Source organism: Erpetoichthys calabaricus, chromosome 7, assembly GCF_900747795.2.
Source record: "Erpetoichthys calabaricus chromosome 7, fErpCal1.3, whole genome shotgun sequence".
Classification (NCBI taxonomy): Eukaryota; Metazoa; Chordata; class Cladistia; order Polypteriformes; family Polypteridae; genus Erpetoichthys; species Erpetoichthys calabaricus.
In genome coordinates this window covers 118883855-118904407 of record NC_041400.2, presented here as the reverse complement: position 1 = coordinate 118904407, position 20553 = coordinate 118883855, and the positions used below count along the sequence as shown (strand labels likewise).

The 20553-nt window shown below is 38.3% G+C and overlaps 1 protein-coding gene across 2 annotated transcripts in view; it reads left to right on the top strand.

Moving 5' to 3' along the window:
• Positions 1-20553, top strand: part of chd1 (chromodomain helicase DNA binding protein 1) — a 236842-nt gene that overhangs the window by 161475 nt on the left and 54814 nt on the right. For both annotated transcript variants that reach the window (XM_051929867.1, XM_051929866.1), the window contains 2 exons: positions 68-163; positions 9064-9240. In XM_051929867.1, the coding sequence (XP_051785827.1) occupies positions 68-163; positions 9064-9240 (273 nt within the window). The remainder of the gene's footprint in view (positions 1-67; positions 164-9063; positions 9241-20553) is intronic.

Sequence of the window (20553 nt, the reverse complement as noted above, 5' to 3'; positions counted from 1 at the left end):
ATAAAATGTATACATTTTTTATTCCATCACTTTGACTTAAAATTTAAGTACAATTTTTAATTTTCAGGAAATGGACATTGACGAAATTCTTAAACGAGCTGAAACCAGAGAAAATGATCCTGGTCCTTCCACTGTTGGAGAAGAACTATTATCACAGTTTAAGGTACAAGCATCTCAATTGAATTTTCCATGATTTCTGTATTTCCATTCTCAAATTGAGACAGTATTTTTATTTATACCTTTTAGGCACATTTACTTATTGTAGAATCCAAACTGGCTTCTGTAGATATTATAGTAAGGCTTTTTTATGCAATAATATTGTGAAACATTTTCATATGCAAGTGTTTTTAAGTATTACATATAGTGAAAAATCATTTATAGTTAAATGTCTCTAGAATAGCCCCATACATTACCTCACAAATACATTAAACATGGTTTTACTTATTCAAATTAATTCTGTCTGTAGATCTCTATTTGGCTTCAAATATAAATGCACATCAATAGATTTAAATGCAAAGTTTATAGAGTTAGAACAGACCAATGTTTCAGAAAATGTAGGTAGACAGTCAAGAGATAAACATAAGAAGATGCATCCTTCAGGGAAAAAGAGTAATCATACAGGAGGCATGCATCTCACCTTCACATGGTACAGAGGGTGAGCTGGAACAAGTCCATGCAAAGAATTTGTCTTGCTCTTTTTCACGTTTAATATTAGCATGTGTCACTAATGGAGTCAGACATCTTGGTTTTTTGGCTTATGTATGAGCAATAGTTTGAGAGGAATGTATCTCTTTTTCACACCAGAGCACATCAAGGTGGGTGAGACATAGCAAGAATAAAGGAAATGCATTTCTTGGTTTTTCTCAAGTCTACCACGTGAGATTGTTGGATATTTTGAAAATACATGGTTAAAAAAAAGCACTTGAACACTGCGCTAAATTTAATTTTTGCATTGTAAATTTAAATATGCATATGTTTTGGTTCTTTCGTGCACTGATTTTTTTGGCTTATTCTTTAATCGTCAGATTTTATAGTTGATTAGTATGTTTTAATCTTTAGTCATACACTTGTAAAATGAACTTTAAAATAGTATTTATAGTTGATTTAAGATATTCCTGTTCATGTAATTATGCTGTACCATGTCCTTATCACTATAATGCAGCAGTCACAACTCTCACACACACACACACACACACACACACACACACACACAAGATATAGAAAGTTTGGAGTGAGGATAGAACCCAAACCCAAATTTGATTCCCTCATTTCACTATATTGCTTATTACCAACAAGAATATAATTCTAAATCTCAATAGAGATGAGGAGACTGGATGTTTTATGAGTATCAAAATATATTAATCATAAAATAGTCTTGCAGGACCAGATGTTATTCTCAAACGAGAATACACGTCTAGAGTCAACTAGTTAAAAAGTGCTGTAGTGAATGGTGGTGAAATCTGGTCTCTCTGGGCTATACCCACAGAGCTTCTTCTTGAAATACCCACCCCCATTTTCCTGTAGTCTGTACACTTAAGGCATTTTGAAAGAGAGAGCAAAAGAAACTGAACAAAAGATTTGACGCTGTTACAGAACAAAAAGTTAAAACTGGTGTTATCAGTTTTGAACCTTGTAGAACAAGGTAAATGAAGTTTAATAATTAATGTGTACATTTCAATGAGAGAAGTGACAGAAGAAATGGCTGCTTGGCTCCACACATTTGACAAGTGCTTCTGTCTGCTACGATATCTTTCTGTCATTTTGACTATTGCATCACAATGTGTTGTAAAGGCGAACTGAGTCCAGATAAGCATCCATCCATCCATTATCCAACCCGCTGAATCCGAACACAGGGTCACGGGGGTCTGCTGGAGCCAATCCCAGCCAACACAGGGCACAAGGCAGGAAACAATCCTGGGCAGGGTGCCAACCCACCGCAGGACACACACAAACACACCCACACACCAAGCACACACTAGGGTCAATTTAGAATCGCCAAACCACCTAACCTGCATGTCTTTGGACTGTGGGAGGAAACCGGAGCGCCCGGAGGAAACCCACGCAGACACGGGGAGAACATGCAAACTCCACGCAGGGAGGACCCGGGAATCGAACCCAGGTCCCCAGATCTCCCAACTGCGAGGCAGCAGCGCTACCCACTGCGCCACCGTGCCGCCCCCAGATAAGCATTGCAGTCAATAATAGTAATAATAAATTTTATATATAAGGAGCTTCACAGAGTCTCCTAAAGAAACAGCAGGTATATGTAACATTGGATACAGATGTTTCCTGAATCGAACATTAAAACATAGATACAGGATATACAAAGGCATTAGCATACAAGACCATTAACAAGGGTAAAATACTAAGTTCAATACAAAAAAGAAAGCCTAGCAAATAATATCCTTTGTGCTATAACTATCTATCTATAACACAGACAAATTATGCAGAGTATCTGGACAGAGAGGAAGACTGAAAGAGGAGGCAGAATGGCAGGTTAAGCCCCCTCCTGAAGAGATGAGTTTTAAGTTGTTTTTTTAAAAGAAAGAATGGTCTCGGCTGATCTAATTAATTTAGGGAGGTCATTCCAAAGTTTGGATGCTATACAGCTTATGGCCATGTCACCCATGGAGTGCAGGTTAGTGTGGCGCACAACAAGATTGCCAGAATCAGAGGACCTTAGTGGGTGAACAGGAGCATAGTGATAGAGAAGGACACTGAAGTAGTCTGGTACACATCCATTTAAAACTTTGTAGATGGTTAATAGAATTTTATATTCAGTTCTGTAAGACATATGGAGCCAGTGGAGGCAAAGCAGGATGGGTGTTATGTGCTTGCTGTTAATACTCTATTTTAGGACTTTTGCAACAGAGGTTTGAATCAGCTAGAGCTATGATATAGGATTTGAAGTGGCACCTGCCAATAGAGAGTTACAATAATCGACATGGGATGTGATAAAAACATTGACAAATTTCTCAGCATTAGTTAAGGAGAGGAATGAGCGAACATGGGATATGTTTCAGAGATGAAAGTAATATGTTTCTTAATGTGGTTTATGTGGGCGGAATAATGGGAGGAATCAAAAGTGACGCCAAGATTCCTTGTATTAGAAGAAGGTCTGATGAGATAACCGTCAAGAGTGACTGGAAAGGAGCTCGTTTTCTTAAGTTGCACTTTAGTGCCAATTTGCTGGAGTTCAGTTTTGTTGCAGTTTAATTTTAAAGAGTTCTGCTCCGTCAGGGTATTCATTTTACTGAGGCTATTTGTGAGCTGAGAAAGCCCTGATGAAGTTTTACTTTTAACAGTGAAATAAGAGTTGAGTATCATCTGCATAAAAAGAACCCAGTTCATAGCTATGAATGATACGGCCAAGGGGAAGCATATGGATGCAGAAGAACAAAGGGCAGAGGATGGAGCCCTGAGGAATCCCTTGTGTGACCGGCACTGAGCTAGATCTGCTGTTGCCAAGACTAACAAACTCTTGGCTATCAGTCAGATAGAACTTAAACCACTGAAGGGCAGTCCCAGTGATACCCAACATGTTCTCTATTCTGGACAGTAGAATGTCATGTCTGACAGCTTCAAATGTTGCACTAAGATCTAACAAAATTAATATGCTGGTTTGTCCAGAGTCTGCTGCCATTAGCAAATCATTAGTTATCCAAAGCAGAGCGGTTTCAAACAGTGCTCTGCCCTGAAACCAGACTGAAAGGATTCCATCAAATTATTAGAAGTTAAGTAATTAGTGAGTTGGGAGGCTATGACATGCTCATGAACGTCTGACAGAAAAGGTAAATGAGAAATAGGCCAAAAATTAAGATTGTCAACATCAAGACCAGGTCCTTTTAACAGTGATGTTGCAGAAGTGATTTTAAAAATGGCTGGCACAAATCCATTGTCAAGGGATGTATTCATTATTGTCGTAACAGTCAGGATTATGGCATGAAGGTAGGATTTAAGAAGTGTGGTGGGGATGGGGTCCAGTATACAGGTAGTGGGCCTCATCTTATAAAGCAGGTCATTAACAAATGCAGATGTGACTGATGAAAATTTAGAATAAGAGCAGGATGGAGTGGGAAAACAGGAAAAGATATACAGTGGACCCTTGACTTACGAACTCAATTCGTTCGCGAGGGCTGGTTGTAACTCAGGTTGGTTGTAAGTCAAGACTATTTTTCCCATAAGAAATAATGGAAATACCCATAATGCGTTCCGAACCTCCCACTGCAACACTTACTTAACCTTTTCATAATAAAAAAGGGTTGTATAATGTGCATAATTTACCAAAACACCAATAATATTTCTAATGTACTAACCAAAAAGTTATAAAAAGTGTGTAGCCTATCCAGAAACAACAATTTCATACTGTACTCACCATTTAAGTTGACATCTTTGGGCTGCAGGAAGGGAGGGGGAGGAGAATGAAACGGAAGGTTTTTTAAAGGCTTTCTTTAACTTCGCTCAAGCGTTTGCAATCATTTCAATAGGTTCTTTTGCGTTAATTTTAATCTCCTCCTGCCTACAAGTTATTCTGACGAGAATTTTTCTCAGCATTTCCTTGCGATAATACACTTTCAAGGTCCGAATGATGCCCAAATCCAATGGCTGAAGCGTTGCCGTGCACTTGAGTGGGAGGAATTCAACTGGAACTTTATTTAAATGTGGAAGCATGTTGTGTGCAGCACAGTTATCAATCAGAAGCTGTATCATCCTTTTCTTCCTTCATATTGTGAGGTTTCTGAACTCTTTTGAGACAACCTCCCCCCCACTCCCCACTCAATGGGAACAACACGCTGAATTGCGTCCTGAAGCGCGATTGCCGCGTCTGTGGAAGCTTGTTTGTCAGTTGCCTGGCAGGGTAACAACAGACTCATAGCGCTGCAGTGAAGCGACACAGAAGCAAATCATTAAAGATCGGGGTCGCGCTGTAAGTCCCTGTCTTGCTCCCCAAAACACGAGGTTGAGTCTCAGTACTGTACTTAAGCAAAACCAGCTTTATTCAGCTTGAAACAGAAACGGCACACTTATTTATTGCAGCGTGATCTGCCACTCTGCTATACACAGACACAGCAGATCAGTGATCAAGTTACCTGTTACCTGCATTTACAATGTTCCTTGCATATCACCCATCGATATCTTTTCTATTTGCTTTGGCTGAGAGACTCAGCACAGCTTTGAGCTGGCTGTTGCCCCAGCAACAGATAAACAGTCTTCCATAGACACGGAGTTTGGACTTCAGGATGCTCTTCGGTGTGTCGTCTAGTTGGGGGAGGTCCCAAGAGAGTTTACAAACCTCACATTTACCTTGAATGAGTGCCGCATTAATAGGAATGTTTCTTGAACGCGCATCACTGAACCACATAAAAACTGCTTTTTCGACGTGTTCAAATACAGCAGTTCACATACGTTTTGCAAGCCAAGATTTTTCTTCTTTTTTTGCTCGGTCTTTCAAGAAAGTTGACAGCGTCGATAGCGAAATTCCGAATTTACTGGCAACATCTTTTTTTCTTTTTGCTGCAATCGAGAGCTGCAAAAAATGTAAAGTTTTTTTTCTAATATGAACTGTTATCGTTTTTTTCGTGTCTGCCATATCTATAGGAGGGTGACAATGAGTTAAATTCCAATGGATGTTTTTCAAATGTTGACAAGCAATAAGTAAAAAGTAAGACTGAAATACGAGGAAAGTCAGAAGAAAGAAAAAAAAAAATTAATGTTTCTGTTTGGGGGGTTGTTGTGCACAACTGACCTGTGGTACAGAATTAACTGCTCTGTGAATGATTCATTCAAGCATTTCAATTTCTTTAGTGCACTTCGTTGTAATGAAAGTATCTGCTGAATGTACTTTGTAGTAACGAGATTTCTATAGACTCGCATCATATGGGGAAGCTGTCGGGACCATAAAAACACTTCGCTGTAATGAAAATTTTGTTGTAAAGATATTCGTTGTAACGGAATTTTACCTGTATATAGATAAATAACTGCACTGACCGAAATTACGTCCATAAACACATGTATCTGGGCTCCGACTGACACTAACGCTCTCGGCTGTTTGTTTACAATCGCGCAAGCGGATACACGTGACCGCATTCAGGTCGTAATGCAAGATGTTGGTCGTAAATCAAAATAAAAATTTTGGTCGTAAATCAAGTTGTTCGCATGTCAGACCGGTCGTATATCAAGGGTTGACTGTAAATAGATGATGGATTTATGTTAGTTGAATTATTTAGATCTTTAATTTTATTGTGGGGAAAATAGTGGAATTTTTCACAGACTTTGGTAGAGGAGGTAATTGGGCCAAATGCAGGTTAAAGTAGTTTATTTACTGCAGAGAACCCCTTGGGTTATCATTGCCACTTTCTATTATTCTGTCATATTGTGTACTTTTGGCTGCAGTTAGTGCATCCCTATAAGCTCTTTGATGGTCAGAGAAAGCCTGGATATGCACACTGAGGCCAGCCTTGTGTGACATTCTCTCAAGGCATCGGCCAGTTGCTTTCTTAGACTGTAACTCTGAATTGTACCATGGAGCTGAGTGCTTAATGGAAACCTTATTCTTTAAAGGAGCTGTTTTATATAGTGCTGAAAGAACAGCTGTTATAATAGTCAACAAGACTATCTAGTGTTGATGGAATAGGTGTAGACAGAAAATCAGATCAGAAATTGAACTAGCAAGGATAGAAGGACAGATATTTTTAAGGTTTCTGAAAGAAATTTGACATTTATAGGTAAAAGGAGGGAGAGAGTGACACTGTGAGAAGTACTGCTTTATGATCAGTGTGTCCCAAATCACTGCTATACTGTAAGTGTTGCCAACAGATAAGCCAGATGTGCAGATCAAGTCTAGTATATGACCACCAAAATGAGTAGGAAAATCATCACGCTGCACCAAGTGAAAACAGTCCAGTAAGGATAGGAATTAATTTCTCTGCTTACATGTAGTAATGTCAATACGGATCTTGAAATCACTAAGAAGAATGACTCTCTGCGAAAGGGAACTTAGGTGGGTTAAAAGGGAACTTAGGTGGGTTAATAATTTAGTCAGATATCAATGGATATACTACAATACTGTTCTGGCATGGCATGTTTGATTTTTATAATTAGACAGTAATGTTCACATCTAAATGAATACCTGAAGTTAGTTAAGTCAGAAGGTGGATGCTGTGTAGGCTTGTCTTGGCAGCCTTTTACCTGTCATTCAGACAGATTTGTTGATTCAAGTGTGTTGAGTACTGATGTATGCATCTCTTGTGGCTCTTCATTATTCACTCCCTTAATATGGCATTCCTTTTCACCTCCTTTTTACACAGGCTGACGCGTTGTTTACATTTGAATGCTTATTTTGCAATTCGAATTTTCACAAACATAGCTCCCGATTCATTCATCTTTCTCTCCACTCTGAAGCCATTGTCGTAATTGAACAGACAGCACCTGCAACCACATATCATTTACTTTTGTTAATACATTGATTTCTTTGAATGCCAATGTATAATCTGAGTGTGCATTGTGTATTTTCCCTTGCATCAGGTTATACTGTATGTTATTTAACATGTGCAGTGTGCTCTCTTCACATGCCACACATATGTTTAATTGGGGCCTTTTTATGACACTTGTCACCTGTAGATGGTTTATTGTAATTAGAAGCTTGCTCCCTGTCGGATCAATTAAATGAGAGCACCATTGCTCTTTGGAGTTCATACTTACTGCCCATTTGAGGCTTTGGATTGGTTTAGAAACGTAACGCTCAGTGAGCCGTCTAATTACTACAATCCCGTTTTAGCCAAGATTCACTTATGGTTGCCTCTTGATGTATGTATTATAAAAAAAACATATAAAAAAAAAAAACACAGACATAAATGTTATAAACTGCACTATCCACAAATATAATAATTTGCCAGAATTAGAGTGAAGTTTATATTTAAAAAAAAAAAAAAAAAAAGCATTGAGTCATTTTTCTTTACATCACAAATACATGCTGTTATAAACAAACCCAATCCTTATTTTCTCAGCAGTACACTTAATCCACACAAAATATAGGTAGCAAGTAGTCAGTATTAAATTAAAAAAAATTGACACCCTTCACAAAAGAAATGTTTTAAATATCTGTTCCAATCCAGCATCCAGAGTGTAATAGAAATGTGTTACTAGTATGGAACAACGATTCTGTTTTAAAGCATTTGTCCAGGTGACCAATATGAACTGTTATTTACATTTCTCAGCTGTATAGCATGAACAGTTGTATAGATTTATTTGGTGAATAAATTCCATAAATTTAACTTCTCCAGAACCACCATCTAGGTTAACTTCTTAAGGAGTGCACATAGCTTGATCCGCGATGGTTTTAGGAGGTCATCCTCATGTCACCTTCATAAGTGCAAAACTGTTGTTTTTTCAACAGTGCAATAATTTATCTTTAATTTGGGCAAACAATACCAAATAACAAAGGATGCTTTTACAAATATGCATGTTTCCATTCTGTTTTTGTCTAGTTTATTGTTGACTTGCTATGTTATAGAACTAATTTTCAGAATACCTCACATACTCTCCTGATGATATTACCATTGTATTTCCATGGTGTATCAAGTTCTAACTTTAAGATATAACCTTCAGGGTGCATAGTGTGCTCAGTACATAAGGCATTTTGATGGTTATCTTCTCTTTGTGAATCCTAGTAGCATATCTCAAGGAGAAAATACTTTTAAACTGCTCCAAATCAGTTTAAAAAAGTATGAGAGAAACATTTGCTTTTTATGACAGTTTGGAAAAGTCCTCCTAAAGGATGGTGAAGTTGTAAAATAATATTTTTTGTCCAAACTGTGTTGAAAGTATACTGCAGTAATTCTAAAATATAATGTTTTGAGTATCACTTACTAAGGTCTGAGTTTCTTTTTTAACTATGTTTTTGTTTTGTTTTACAGAATGTTTTGCATATTTTGACTTAATCTTCCTCGATCTAACACATAAAGATTCAGTGCAAACTCATCAAAAACTTTTCATGTTTTCTTTGAGAATGTTTTACAATATTGTAATCCTTTTACCATTTCCATTTTTTCTTTTGCCATTTAGGTTGCAAACTTTTCAACCATGGAAGATGATGAAATGAGTCTTGATAGCGACAAAAATATGAAAAGCTGGGAAGATATTATTCCTGAGGAACAAAGACGACGGCAAGAAGAAGAAGAAAGACAGAAGGAACTAGAAGAAATATATTTACTGCCTAGGATGAGGAATTGTGCCAAACAGGTTTGTCTTAAGACTATGCCACATAATGACTTTTTCCATCTATTTTCAGTTTTTGCCTTAATTTACATAATCTTAGCAAGTTGGAGGCAGTCGGCAGCCTGCAGCCCGTTCCCATGAAATGTGTGGCGACTTAACTCCAACTAGTCCATGACTCTCTCCGACAAAATCAAGCTTTTTTTTTTTTTTTTTTTTTGCATGAGAGCAAACATCCAATGAATGCTCTCAGTCACTAAATGTGATGTGTCCATTTTTTTTCAGTTGTTTAAATTGACATGTCGTCAAGATTAGCAACAATAGTCAGCAAGTCTGACAGACCCAGTTGACTTGTAAGTTGGTTGATATGACATCCCATTTAGCTATTATCCCAGTAATCTTTAAGAACAGTAACTTTTTTGTGGCTTACTGATCACTTTCCATTAATGAGTCCTTCAGTGAGTTGCAAAGTGACATAATAATTATCATGGGTACCTCATAACTGTAGTAACCTTGGTTCATCTCCTAGTCTGGACTAGGTTTGTATTCATGTTCTTTGTGTGTTTACATGGGTTCTTCTGTTGCAATGTGGTTTCTTTGCATCTATCAAAGGTACAGATATTGTCTTGGCAGGGACACCTAAGTTTATCTAATATGTGTAATTACAGTGCTGGCTACATGAGAGCTTGCAGTATGAGGTTGAACTGAATAATAGATTGAACTTCATTTGTCCCCAGAGGGGGATTTGCCTTTAGTGTCCTGTAATTACAGTATGTCATTTCTTAGCTTGCATTGCAATTTCTTTTCCATCCAGAACATGGAATAGATAGCTTTGAGGCAAGTTAAGCACATGTACGCTTGTACTTTTGGAGGAATGTTTCCATAAAAACACAGAATATGTAGTACAGGGTATTATGTGGAAATTGTCTGCTTTGTCTGTTTTTCTTAATGTTTTATATAATATACTGTAATACTTTTTCTGTGTCCAACTTTTGACATTTGAAGGGAACCATTTTGAATCTGCATCTTTTGAACTAGCAATAAATACATTTTCTTTACAGTGTATGCAACTACATTAGGGAAAAATGGCAATGTTTATCTAAACTTTGGTTTCAAAGGTCTTTCCACAAGACTCTTGTGGAAAAATATATGTTCTTGATGCATACTATTGCAGAATACACATAGCTATTGAATTGTTTGCAATTTTTTGGGGGGGGCAGGGGAGAATAACATTTCTCTAACAGCTGTATCAAATACCTGAAGAAATGTTGTAATTTAAGAATTTAAGCCCACTTGAGAGATGCTTATACTTGGATTTATTTAGCCATTAGTAATATTGTAAAATCCTAGGGTTTACATGTTAATCATTTACTGTTATTTTGACATGTCTGTATGTCCTGTGCTACTCTAGTTTGAAGATCATTATTAATACTTTTGCTGTTGTTGGGGTGGTACCTATATTGAAGCTTATATGTTTTTGCCCCCATGATGTTTGATGTGTCAGTGACCTCATATATAGTTGCTACATGTCCAGTTTGTAAATTGTACCTTCATGCAAAGCCACCTTGTCTTGTCAGTGTTTCAGTGAAGCAGCTAGAAGTGTACTTTTGTTTTACAGTCATAAGAAAAAGTTTGGGAACCCCTCTTAATTCTTTGGATTTTTGTTTATTATTGGCTGAGCTTTCAAAGTAGCAACTTCCTTTTAATATATGACATGCCTTATGGAAACAGTAGTATTTCAGCAGTGACATTACGTTTATTGGTTTAACAGAAAATATGCAATATGCATCATAACAAAATTAGACAGGTGCATAAATTTGGGCACCCCAACAGAGATATTATATCAATTAGAGGTGGGCGGTATGAGCAAAATTCTATATCACGGTATTTTTCTAAATTCTGCCGGTTTCACGGTATTAGACGGTATTTTTTTCCCCATGCATAAGTGGATGTTAACCACATTTTCCACTGCAATTACTGCAGTAGACTGGCTAAGAATAACCTATTCGACTGTTATGAGAGTTGTACATCGTACAAAAAGACATTTTAATGTGCACACAGGTATTAATCCAGGTTTGCATGGCCCCATAAAGTGATAGTTTTCAAGGGGGTGGCACTAAAGAGAAGGAATCACGTTGCATGACAGATGCAGTCAAAATATAGAACCTTTTAACTGAACAAATTTTGCAAAAGCTTAAACTATGATTTTGACAACATATTTTCAACCATCCAAAGAGGCATTTAGACTTAGTACAATATTCAGAGGTGTTTGTCAAAAGTTGGACTGCACTGAACATATATATATATATATATATATATATATATATATATATATATATACATATATATATATATATATATATATATATATATATATATATACATATATATATATATATATATATATACATATATATATATATATATACATATATATATATATATATATACATACATACATACATACATACATACACACACACACACACACACACACACACACACACACACACACATATATCTAAATCCCCGCGAAGTACTGCTTTTAAATTTTTATTAAGAAGGAAAGAAAACCTTTTTAAATTGAGGGAAAATATACCAATAACAATTTGTTAAGGATCTGTTTTTTTGTGAAGCAGCCTTAACACAGCTTTTCCGCTGTTTTATAAACGAACGCCATATAAGGTCTTCCTTTTTCCTTGCTTCGCCAAGGAAGGAGCCTTTTTATTTAATCCACGGGTTCTTCACTTTTTTTTTTTCTTTTTTTATGATTGTTATAGTTCTGTTTGTATACCATGTTGTCAGTTCAGCACTCCAGTTGTAATATGACCAAGCCGTGCAAGCTTACTGTTAAGAATGCAACGTATAGTTGTACAGGAGAAAAGCAATCTTGCCTCAAATCAATGGCAACCTTTTGTAGGTCTATGAACTTAATTTAAATTTTAGGTTTACACGGTGCTTTCTTTTCGAAGTACCTGCACTCATGAATATGTCTGTATGCGTCAGTCGCTCAAATCCCTGTGCTTCGCACCAGCGAAGTACTGCTTTTAAATTTTTATTAAGAAGAAAAGAAAACCTTTTTAAATTGAGGGAAAATATACCAATAACAATTTGTTAAGGATCTGTTTTTTTGTGAAGTTGCCTTCACACAGCCTCTCCGCTGTTTTATAAACGAACGCCATATAAGGTCTTCCTTTTTCGTTGCTTCGCCAACGGAAGCAGCCTTTTTATTTAATCCACGGGTTGTCCGCTGTTTTTTTGTTCGTTTATTACGATTGTTATAGTTCTGTTTGTATACCACGTTGTCAGTTCAGCACCCCGGTTGTAATATGACCAAGCTGTGCAAGCACACTCTTGAGAATGCAACGTATAGTTGTACAGGAGAAAAGCAATCTTGCGTCAAATCAATGGCAACCTTTTGTAGGTCTGTGAACTTAATTTAAACTTTAGGTTTACACGGTGCTTTGTTTCCGGCGTGCTGCGTTCTACGTGCTGTTAGCTAAGATCCGGCACTTAAAAGTTTCTCGCTACGGCAATTTAAACTTGTATCTCGCGAATATGGTATTGCAAACGGCAGTGGTAGCGTTTCTATAAACTTAATTTAAACTTACGTTTTACACCGTGCTTTGTTGCCGCAGTATCGAAGTGATCACTCGTGCTGCATTCAGTCAGTTCACGTGAGCCGCTCTCTTGTGCCTTCTCAATTGTGTAATGAATGTTTTCTTGAGCGCTCTTTGGGGCTCTTCCTTGTTTTCAGTTCACGTGATTACATAGGAGGCGTGATGACGCGATACGCGACTCCGCCTCCTCCATTACAGTATATGGACAAAAAAGAGGTTCCAGTTATGACTGTTACGCTTTGAATTTCTAAATGAAACCTGCCTAACTTTTGTAAGTAAGCTGTAAGGAATAAGCCTGCCAAATTTCAGCCTTCCACCTACACGGGAAGTTGGAGAATTAGTGATGAGTCAGTCAGTCAGTCAGTGAGGGCTTTGCCTTTTATTAGTATAGATTAAAGTAGAATGTTGTAAACTAAACTTCATCCTAAAATCAATGTTTAATTTACTAGATTTTCTCAAACCCCGTCATAAGTTAATGCAGCACATCAAATACTTTGTGTTAAGTGTTCCCCGACCCAGTCGTTAATCACTACGCTTCTTAAACTGACTTCCTCCGCACTAAGAGCAGGCGCCTGCAGCAATCACCGCACAGAATCCATTCACTTCATGATATTCTTGCTCTCTACCAAAACCCCAGTTCCTATCTTTCCTTTTTCTTTCTCCACATTACCAATCATCACACGATAAATGTCTTTGTGAAATTAAAACTAGTTATTAACTTAGCCGGCAGAGTGTTCAGAACTTTAAAAATATCTTTGTTATACATGTTTAATTATGCCATCCATTCAGAGTTGCGCCCATCTCTGAACGAGTCGCCAGCACATCGCAGGATGAATATAAGCAAAACATACACTAGCAAGTACAAAAACAAGTACAACTTGGCTTGCAGTATTATCCAGTAGTATAGAAACAGTATTTACACATCTGACCTTTTAAAACTAAAGTATCTCCAGGCGACGGACGTGACTCCTTTTTTTCGGCAAAAGTTCTTTTGTTCATCATGTTCAACTTTATCGTCGGCTTCAGTTTCGGAATGCTCTCTGTCCATTTTTCACATTTCACAGAACTTTAATTTATTTGCGCATTTATTTATTTATTTAATTTTGTCCAAAATAGTCCTCCATATACCTATGCTACCGCCCACTATTTGGTGGTGTAGCAGTGAAAAAGAGCCCTAGTGCAACAAATCTGTTTAGCGATGTAGCAGTAAAAAAGGTCCCCACTTGAACAGTTTCCCGCTGCGCCACGTTCCAAACGTCGTTTAGGCAATTTAAACCGGTGTTGCGGTATAAGAAACATCCATATTATAAAAAAAATAAAAAACGGTTTTCGGTATGAACCGGTATACCGCCCAGCACTAATATCAATACTTATATTTGCAAAAGGAGGCTCAACTAACAGCCTCTAGATGCCTCCTGTAGCCTTTGATGGGTGTCTGGATTCTGGATGAAGGTATTTTTGACCATTCTTCCATACAAAATCTCTCCAGTTCAGTTAAATTTGATGGCTGCCGAGCATGGACAGCCTGCTTCAAATCATCTCACAGATTTTCGATGATATTCAAGTCAGGGGACTGTGATGGCCATTCCAGAACACTGTACTTCTCCCTCTACATGAATGCCTTTGTAGATTTCGAACTGTGTTTTGGGTCATTGTCTTGTTGGAATATCCAACCCTTGCGTAACTTCAACTTTGTGACTGATGCTTGAACATTATCCTGAAAAATTTGTTGATATTGGGTTGAATTCATCCGACCCTTGACTTTAACAAGGGCCCCAGTCCCTGAACTAGCCACACAGCCCTACAGCATGATGGAACCTCCACCAAATTTGACAGTAGGTAGCAGGTATTTTTCTTGGAATGTGGTGTTCTTCTTTCACCATGCAAAGCTCTTTTTATTAGGACCAAATAACTCCATTTTTGTCTCATCAGTCCAAAGCACTTTGTTCCAAAATGAATGTGGCTTGTCTAAATGAGCATTTGCATTCAATAAGCGACTCTGTTTGTGGCGTGAGTGCAGAAAGGGCTTCTTTCTCATAACCCTGCCATACGGATGTTTTTTGTGCAAATTGCGCTGAATTGTAGAACGATGTACAGATACACCATCTGCAGCAAGATGTTCTTGCAGGTACTTGGAGGTGATCTGTGGATTGTCTGTAACCATTCTCACAATACTGCGCATATGCCGCTCCTGTATTTTTCTTGGCCTGCCAGACCTGGGTTTCACAGCAACTGTGCCTGTGGCCTTCCATTTCCTGATTACATTCCTTACAGTTGAAACTGACAGATTAAACCTCTGAGAGAGCTTTTTGTAGCGTTCCTCTAAACCATGATACTGAACAATCTTTGTTTTCAGATCTTTTGAGAGTTGCTTTGAGGATCCCATGCTGTCGCTTTTCAGAGGAGAGTCAAAGGGAAGCACAACTTGCAATTGACCACCTTAAATACCTTTTCACATGATTGGACACAACCAATTTGGTGTTGCAAGTAATCAGTATTGAGCAGTTACATGCATTCAAATCAGCAAAATTACAAGGGCACCCACATTTTTGCACAGCCAGTTTTTCACATTTAATTTCATACAACTAAATACTGCTTCACTAAAAAATCTTTGTTTGGAAAACACCCCAGTACTCAGATGTACCTAGGAAATGAAAGACATACCACTGTTATCTTTTTTGTTGAAAGTACAGTAAATTATTATGCAGGCTGAGAGGGGTTCCCAAACTTTTTCATATAAATGAATTAGATTGCATAACATAATTCAGTTTGGGGTACAGCAACACACATTCACCAGGAGCCAGTTTAAAGTCTCCAGTCTGGTTGGTTGACAAGTCTTTTGGATGGGGGGAGTAAATGGAAGAAACCCCACTGAGAAAACATGCAAACTTTACACGGAGAGTACATATGCGAGTAGATATTAGACCATGTGCTACTCTGTGGAGATTTTAACCATGTGACGCTGGACAAAACAACCTACCTTCTCCCAGTATGTGGATTGTAACACCCGGGGAAATAGGACTGTTGACGTTAACATTATACAAAGTTATTGTCTGTTATACCTGCGTTTTTATCACTCTTTAATATTTTTTCCCAATATGCTGCTGCTGGAGTATGTGAATATCCCTTTGGAATTAATAAAGTTTATCGATCAATCGATCGGATATGATCTGAAGTTAGGCAGTAGAGTTAACCCATCTCAAAGTTCTGCAAGTTAGGTTGATTACTGACTCTAAATTGGTTCTGGGTGAATGTGTGTGCCAGTGTTGGGTACTGTCCTTCATACAGTGGCTAATCACATTTGTCCACATTAAGAGATATTTGAAAACTCTCCACTAGCATTTTCAGATTGTTTTTGTGTTTTTTCCTCCACAGTAAAATGTCAGAAATGGGTAAATCTTACTTACTGTGCATGTGCAGTTGTTAACCAAGAGAGGGGTTTATTTACAGAGCAATCATCCATATTACTAACCGAGAATGGTAAACCGGATGGCATGGACACAGGTACACGGCGATGGGACCATGAGACATACTGCGCAGGCGCGTACATCTCAACTAACAGAAATAGCAAATAAAAGAACCGCCATATTGTGAGTGGCACTACTGCGGAGTGAGTTTAGGAATAATGTGCTGCTTGGGATTGTACAAACCGCTGAACGCTTTACACCAAATTCAAACACAATACGGCTCAACGATACACACATGGATAAGATCAATGAACGCAGGTGCCTACAACAAGCGTCAGAAACTGCGGAAGCAAAGCAGGCACAGGTTAAGACACTACGGGGTCCGCAAAGGTCCACAAAGATAGTACAGAATATATAAGAGCACACCTATCAAAAAAAAATCAATCGTGTAAAAGCACACAGTACACACAAATCATGTGCTGTCAGCGCATAGAAAGCGTATAAGGACAATACGGAGAATAGAGACCCAAAGGCATTGGAGAGAAAGAAAGGCAGATAAGAGATTATGAAAACAGTGAAATTCGAAAGACTTAAACAAACGATGGCGCGATACACATGCAGACAAAGGTACAGAATATGGAAGCAGTAAAATTCAAAAGTATTGTAGCGTCCCACCCAGGTTGAGGGCTTTTTGGTTTTAAGTGCGTCCACTATTAATCAACATTCATTAGGATTAATGAATATCATTTGCTATCATTGTCATTCACTTAACTTTTTGGTTTTAAGTGACTGTTAGGTCCGATTGAGGGAAGGCGGAGTACAGCACGGAGGACTGATAGCGGGGTATTGATTTCATGCGGTAATGGGGGGGGGCTGTTGGAGAGAGTGCTAGAAAGTTGTGTTTGGGGTTAGGAACTCAGCGATTGTTCAGGTAAAACTTTTGTGACACTTTGTCATGTCAGTCACTACAGTATCAAAGAAAACATAGAAACGATTGCATTACCGCAAACAAAAGGTGATTAATCATCAGAACCAGGTGTAATTGAAAAAATACCTGGCCAAATTGAGGTCTGAAAAAAAGAGTAGACAACAAAGTCATTCAATGAACAAAACGTGGATTTACACAATAATGGACCATATGCTATGAGAATCTGTGGTCCCACAACAGTTAAAGGAACGACAAGTTAAATTTCAAAGAGTACACAATTCGGTCGGGTGTATATTGATGATCTCGGAGAAGTGATGCAAATTTTAACAGGCAAAAAGAAAGGTGATGTATATATTCCGTGAGTATCATTACACACCAAAGGAGATTGCGATATGCCATTCGTAGTAAAATGTTTACAGTTTACCGTGAGAATAGCTTTTGCTATGACAATCAATAAATCACATGGACAAACAGAAAAACTCGAATTATTTATTACAGAAACAATATTCATTCACGGGCAGTTAAACGTTGCGTTGTCACAATGTGTCTCCAGAAAATATTGTTTTTAATGAAGCTTTAAAGTAAAAGTGAAGATAATGAAATTGAAACAATTCCAACACACAAATCCTGTGCTCTCAGCACATAGAAAGCGTATAAGCACAATACGGAGAATAGACACCCAAAGGCATTGGAGAGAAAAAAAGGCAGATAAGAGATTTTGAAAGCAGTGTAATTCAAAAGGCTCAAACGAACAATGGCACGATACACATGCAGACAAAGGTACACAATATGAAAGCAGTAAAATTAGAAAGTATTGTAGCGTCCCACCCAGGTTGACGGCTTTTTGGTTTTAAGTGCGTCCACTATTAATGAACATTCACTAGGATTAATGAATATCATTTGCTATCATTGTCATTCACTTAACTTCCCTGAAGAAACAACTGGCAATACAACTAATGAGTTTACATGTTGTTGTCAAAGGGGTCAGGTTAGACTACCACCTTTAGATGAATATCCTTAATATCTACGGATGTTTCTAACTAACAATGTACCCGAAAGTAAAAACATTATGGACTGCATTAGATCCTACAATAGTTCATTTGCTTTTACATTTACCGGGGTAAATATCAGGCCACCAGCTGTCAATGGCCCATACTGCTTTTGCGTATGTAGACAAATATTACATCGGATTGCAACAGTGCACCCTGAGCCAAATCACGAACGCAAATATGCTCAGATCTACGTGTTAGATCCAGATGACGCACTCTATCAACGATTTTACTACAAATGTTATGTATAAAGAAGTATTCCAATAGATCCTTCTAATGTGTCATGCTATGGGTTCTTTACTTCCTTTGTTCGTCATCTACACCTTTACAATTTGATATATCTCAGACATTCATCAATGTATTTCAGGTTACCCAACCCCGGGGGTAGGCGAGCGAAGCGAGCAGGGGGCGGAGCCCCCTTGTAAGTAAATATAACTGTCAAAAAAATAAGGACAAACAGAACAGATGCTTGTCTAGTAATATCTTGGAAAATATAGACTGGGAGTCTTGCAAAATTAAATACAATGAAATATTGAAGTACAGTGCATCCGGAAAGTATTCACAGCGCATCACTTTTTCCACATTTTGTTATGTTACAGCCTTATTCCAAAATGGATTAAATTAATTTTTTTCCTCAGAATTCTACACACAACACCCCATAATGACAATGTGAAAAAAGTTTACTTGAGGTTTTTGCAAATTTATTAAAAATAAAAAAATTGAGAAAGCACATGTACATAAGTATTCACAGCCTTTGCCATGAAGCTCAAAATTGAACTCAGGTGCATCTTGTTTCCCCTGATCATCCTTGAGATGTTTCTGCAGCTTAATTGGAGTCCACCTGTGGTAAATTCAGTTGGTTGGACATGATTTGGAAAGGCACACACCTGTCTATATAAGGTCCCACAGTTGACAGTTCAAGTCAGAGCACAAACCAAGCATGAAGTCAAAGGAATTGTTTGTAGACCTCTGAGACAGGATTGTCTCGAGGCACAAATCTGGGGAAGGTTACAGAAAAATTTCTGCTGCTTTGAAGGTGTCAATGAGCACAGTGACCTCCATCATCCGTAAGTGGAAGAAGTTCGAAACCACCAGGACTCTACCTAGAGCTGGCCAGCCATCTAAACTGAGCGATCGGGGGAGAAGGGCCTTAGTCAGAGAGGTGACCAAGAACCCGATGGTCACTCTGTCAGAGCTCCAGAGGTCCTTCGTGGAGAGAGGAGAACCTTCCAGAAGGACAACCATCTCTGCAGCAATCCACCAATCAGGCCTGTATGGTAGAGTGGCCAGACGGAAGCCACTCCTTAGTAAAAGGCACATGGCAGCTCACCTGGAGTTTGCCAAAAGGCACCTGAAGGACTCTCAGACCATGAGAAAGGTCTGGTCTGATGAGACAAAGATTGAACACTTTGGTGTGAATGCCAGGCATCATACGTTTGGAGGAAACCAGGCACCACTCATCACCAGGCCAATACCATCCCTACAGTGAAGCATGGTGGTGACAGCATCATGCTGTGGGGATATTTTTCAGTGGCAGGGACTGGGAGACTAGTCAGGATTAAGGGAAAGATGACTGCAGCAATGTACAGAGACATCCTGGATGAAAACCTGCTCCAGAGTGCTCTTTACCTCAAACTGGGGCGATGGTTCATCTTTCAGCAGGACAACAACCCTAAGCACACAGCCAAGATATCAAAGGAGTGGCTTCAGGACAACTCTGTGAATATCCATGAGTGGCCCAACCAGAGCCCAGACTTGAATCCGATTGAACATCTCTGGAGAGATCTTAAAATGGCTGTGCACCGACGCTTCCCATCCAACCTGATGGAGCTTGAGAGGTGCTGCAAAGCGGAATAGGCAAAACTGGCCAAAGATAGGTGTGCCAAGCTTGTGGCATTATATTCAAAAAGACTTGAGGCTGTAATTGCTGCCAAAGGTGCATCGACAAAGTACTGAGCAAAGGCTGTGAATACTTAATGTACATGTGATTTCTCAGTTTTTTTATTTGTAAAAAATTTGCAAAAATCTCAAGTAAACTTTTTTCACGTTGTCATTATGGGGTGTGAAGAATTTTGAGGAAAAAAAATGAATTTAATCCATTTTGGAATAAGGCTGTAACATAACAAAATGTGGAAAAAGTGATGCGCTGTGAATACTTTCTGGATGCACTGTATTTCAATGCTGACATGGAGAAGATAGAAAAGAACAATCAGCACAGTAAGGATGAGATCACTGAGCTCGTTTAGTCTATCCAGACTCCTGTGTGAGGCCGTGTTTTCAGAACTTTGGAGAACTTTTTAGTGAAAGTTTTTGGTGATCAAAAACTCTGTTTCATT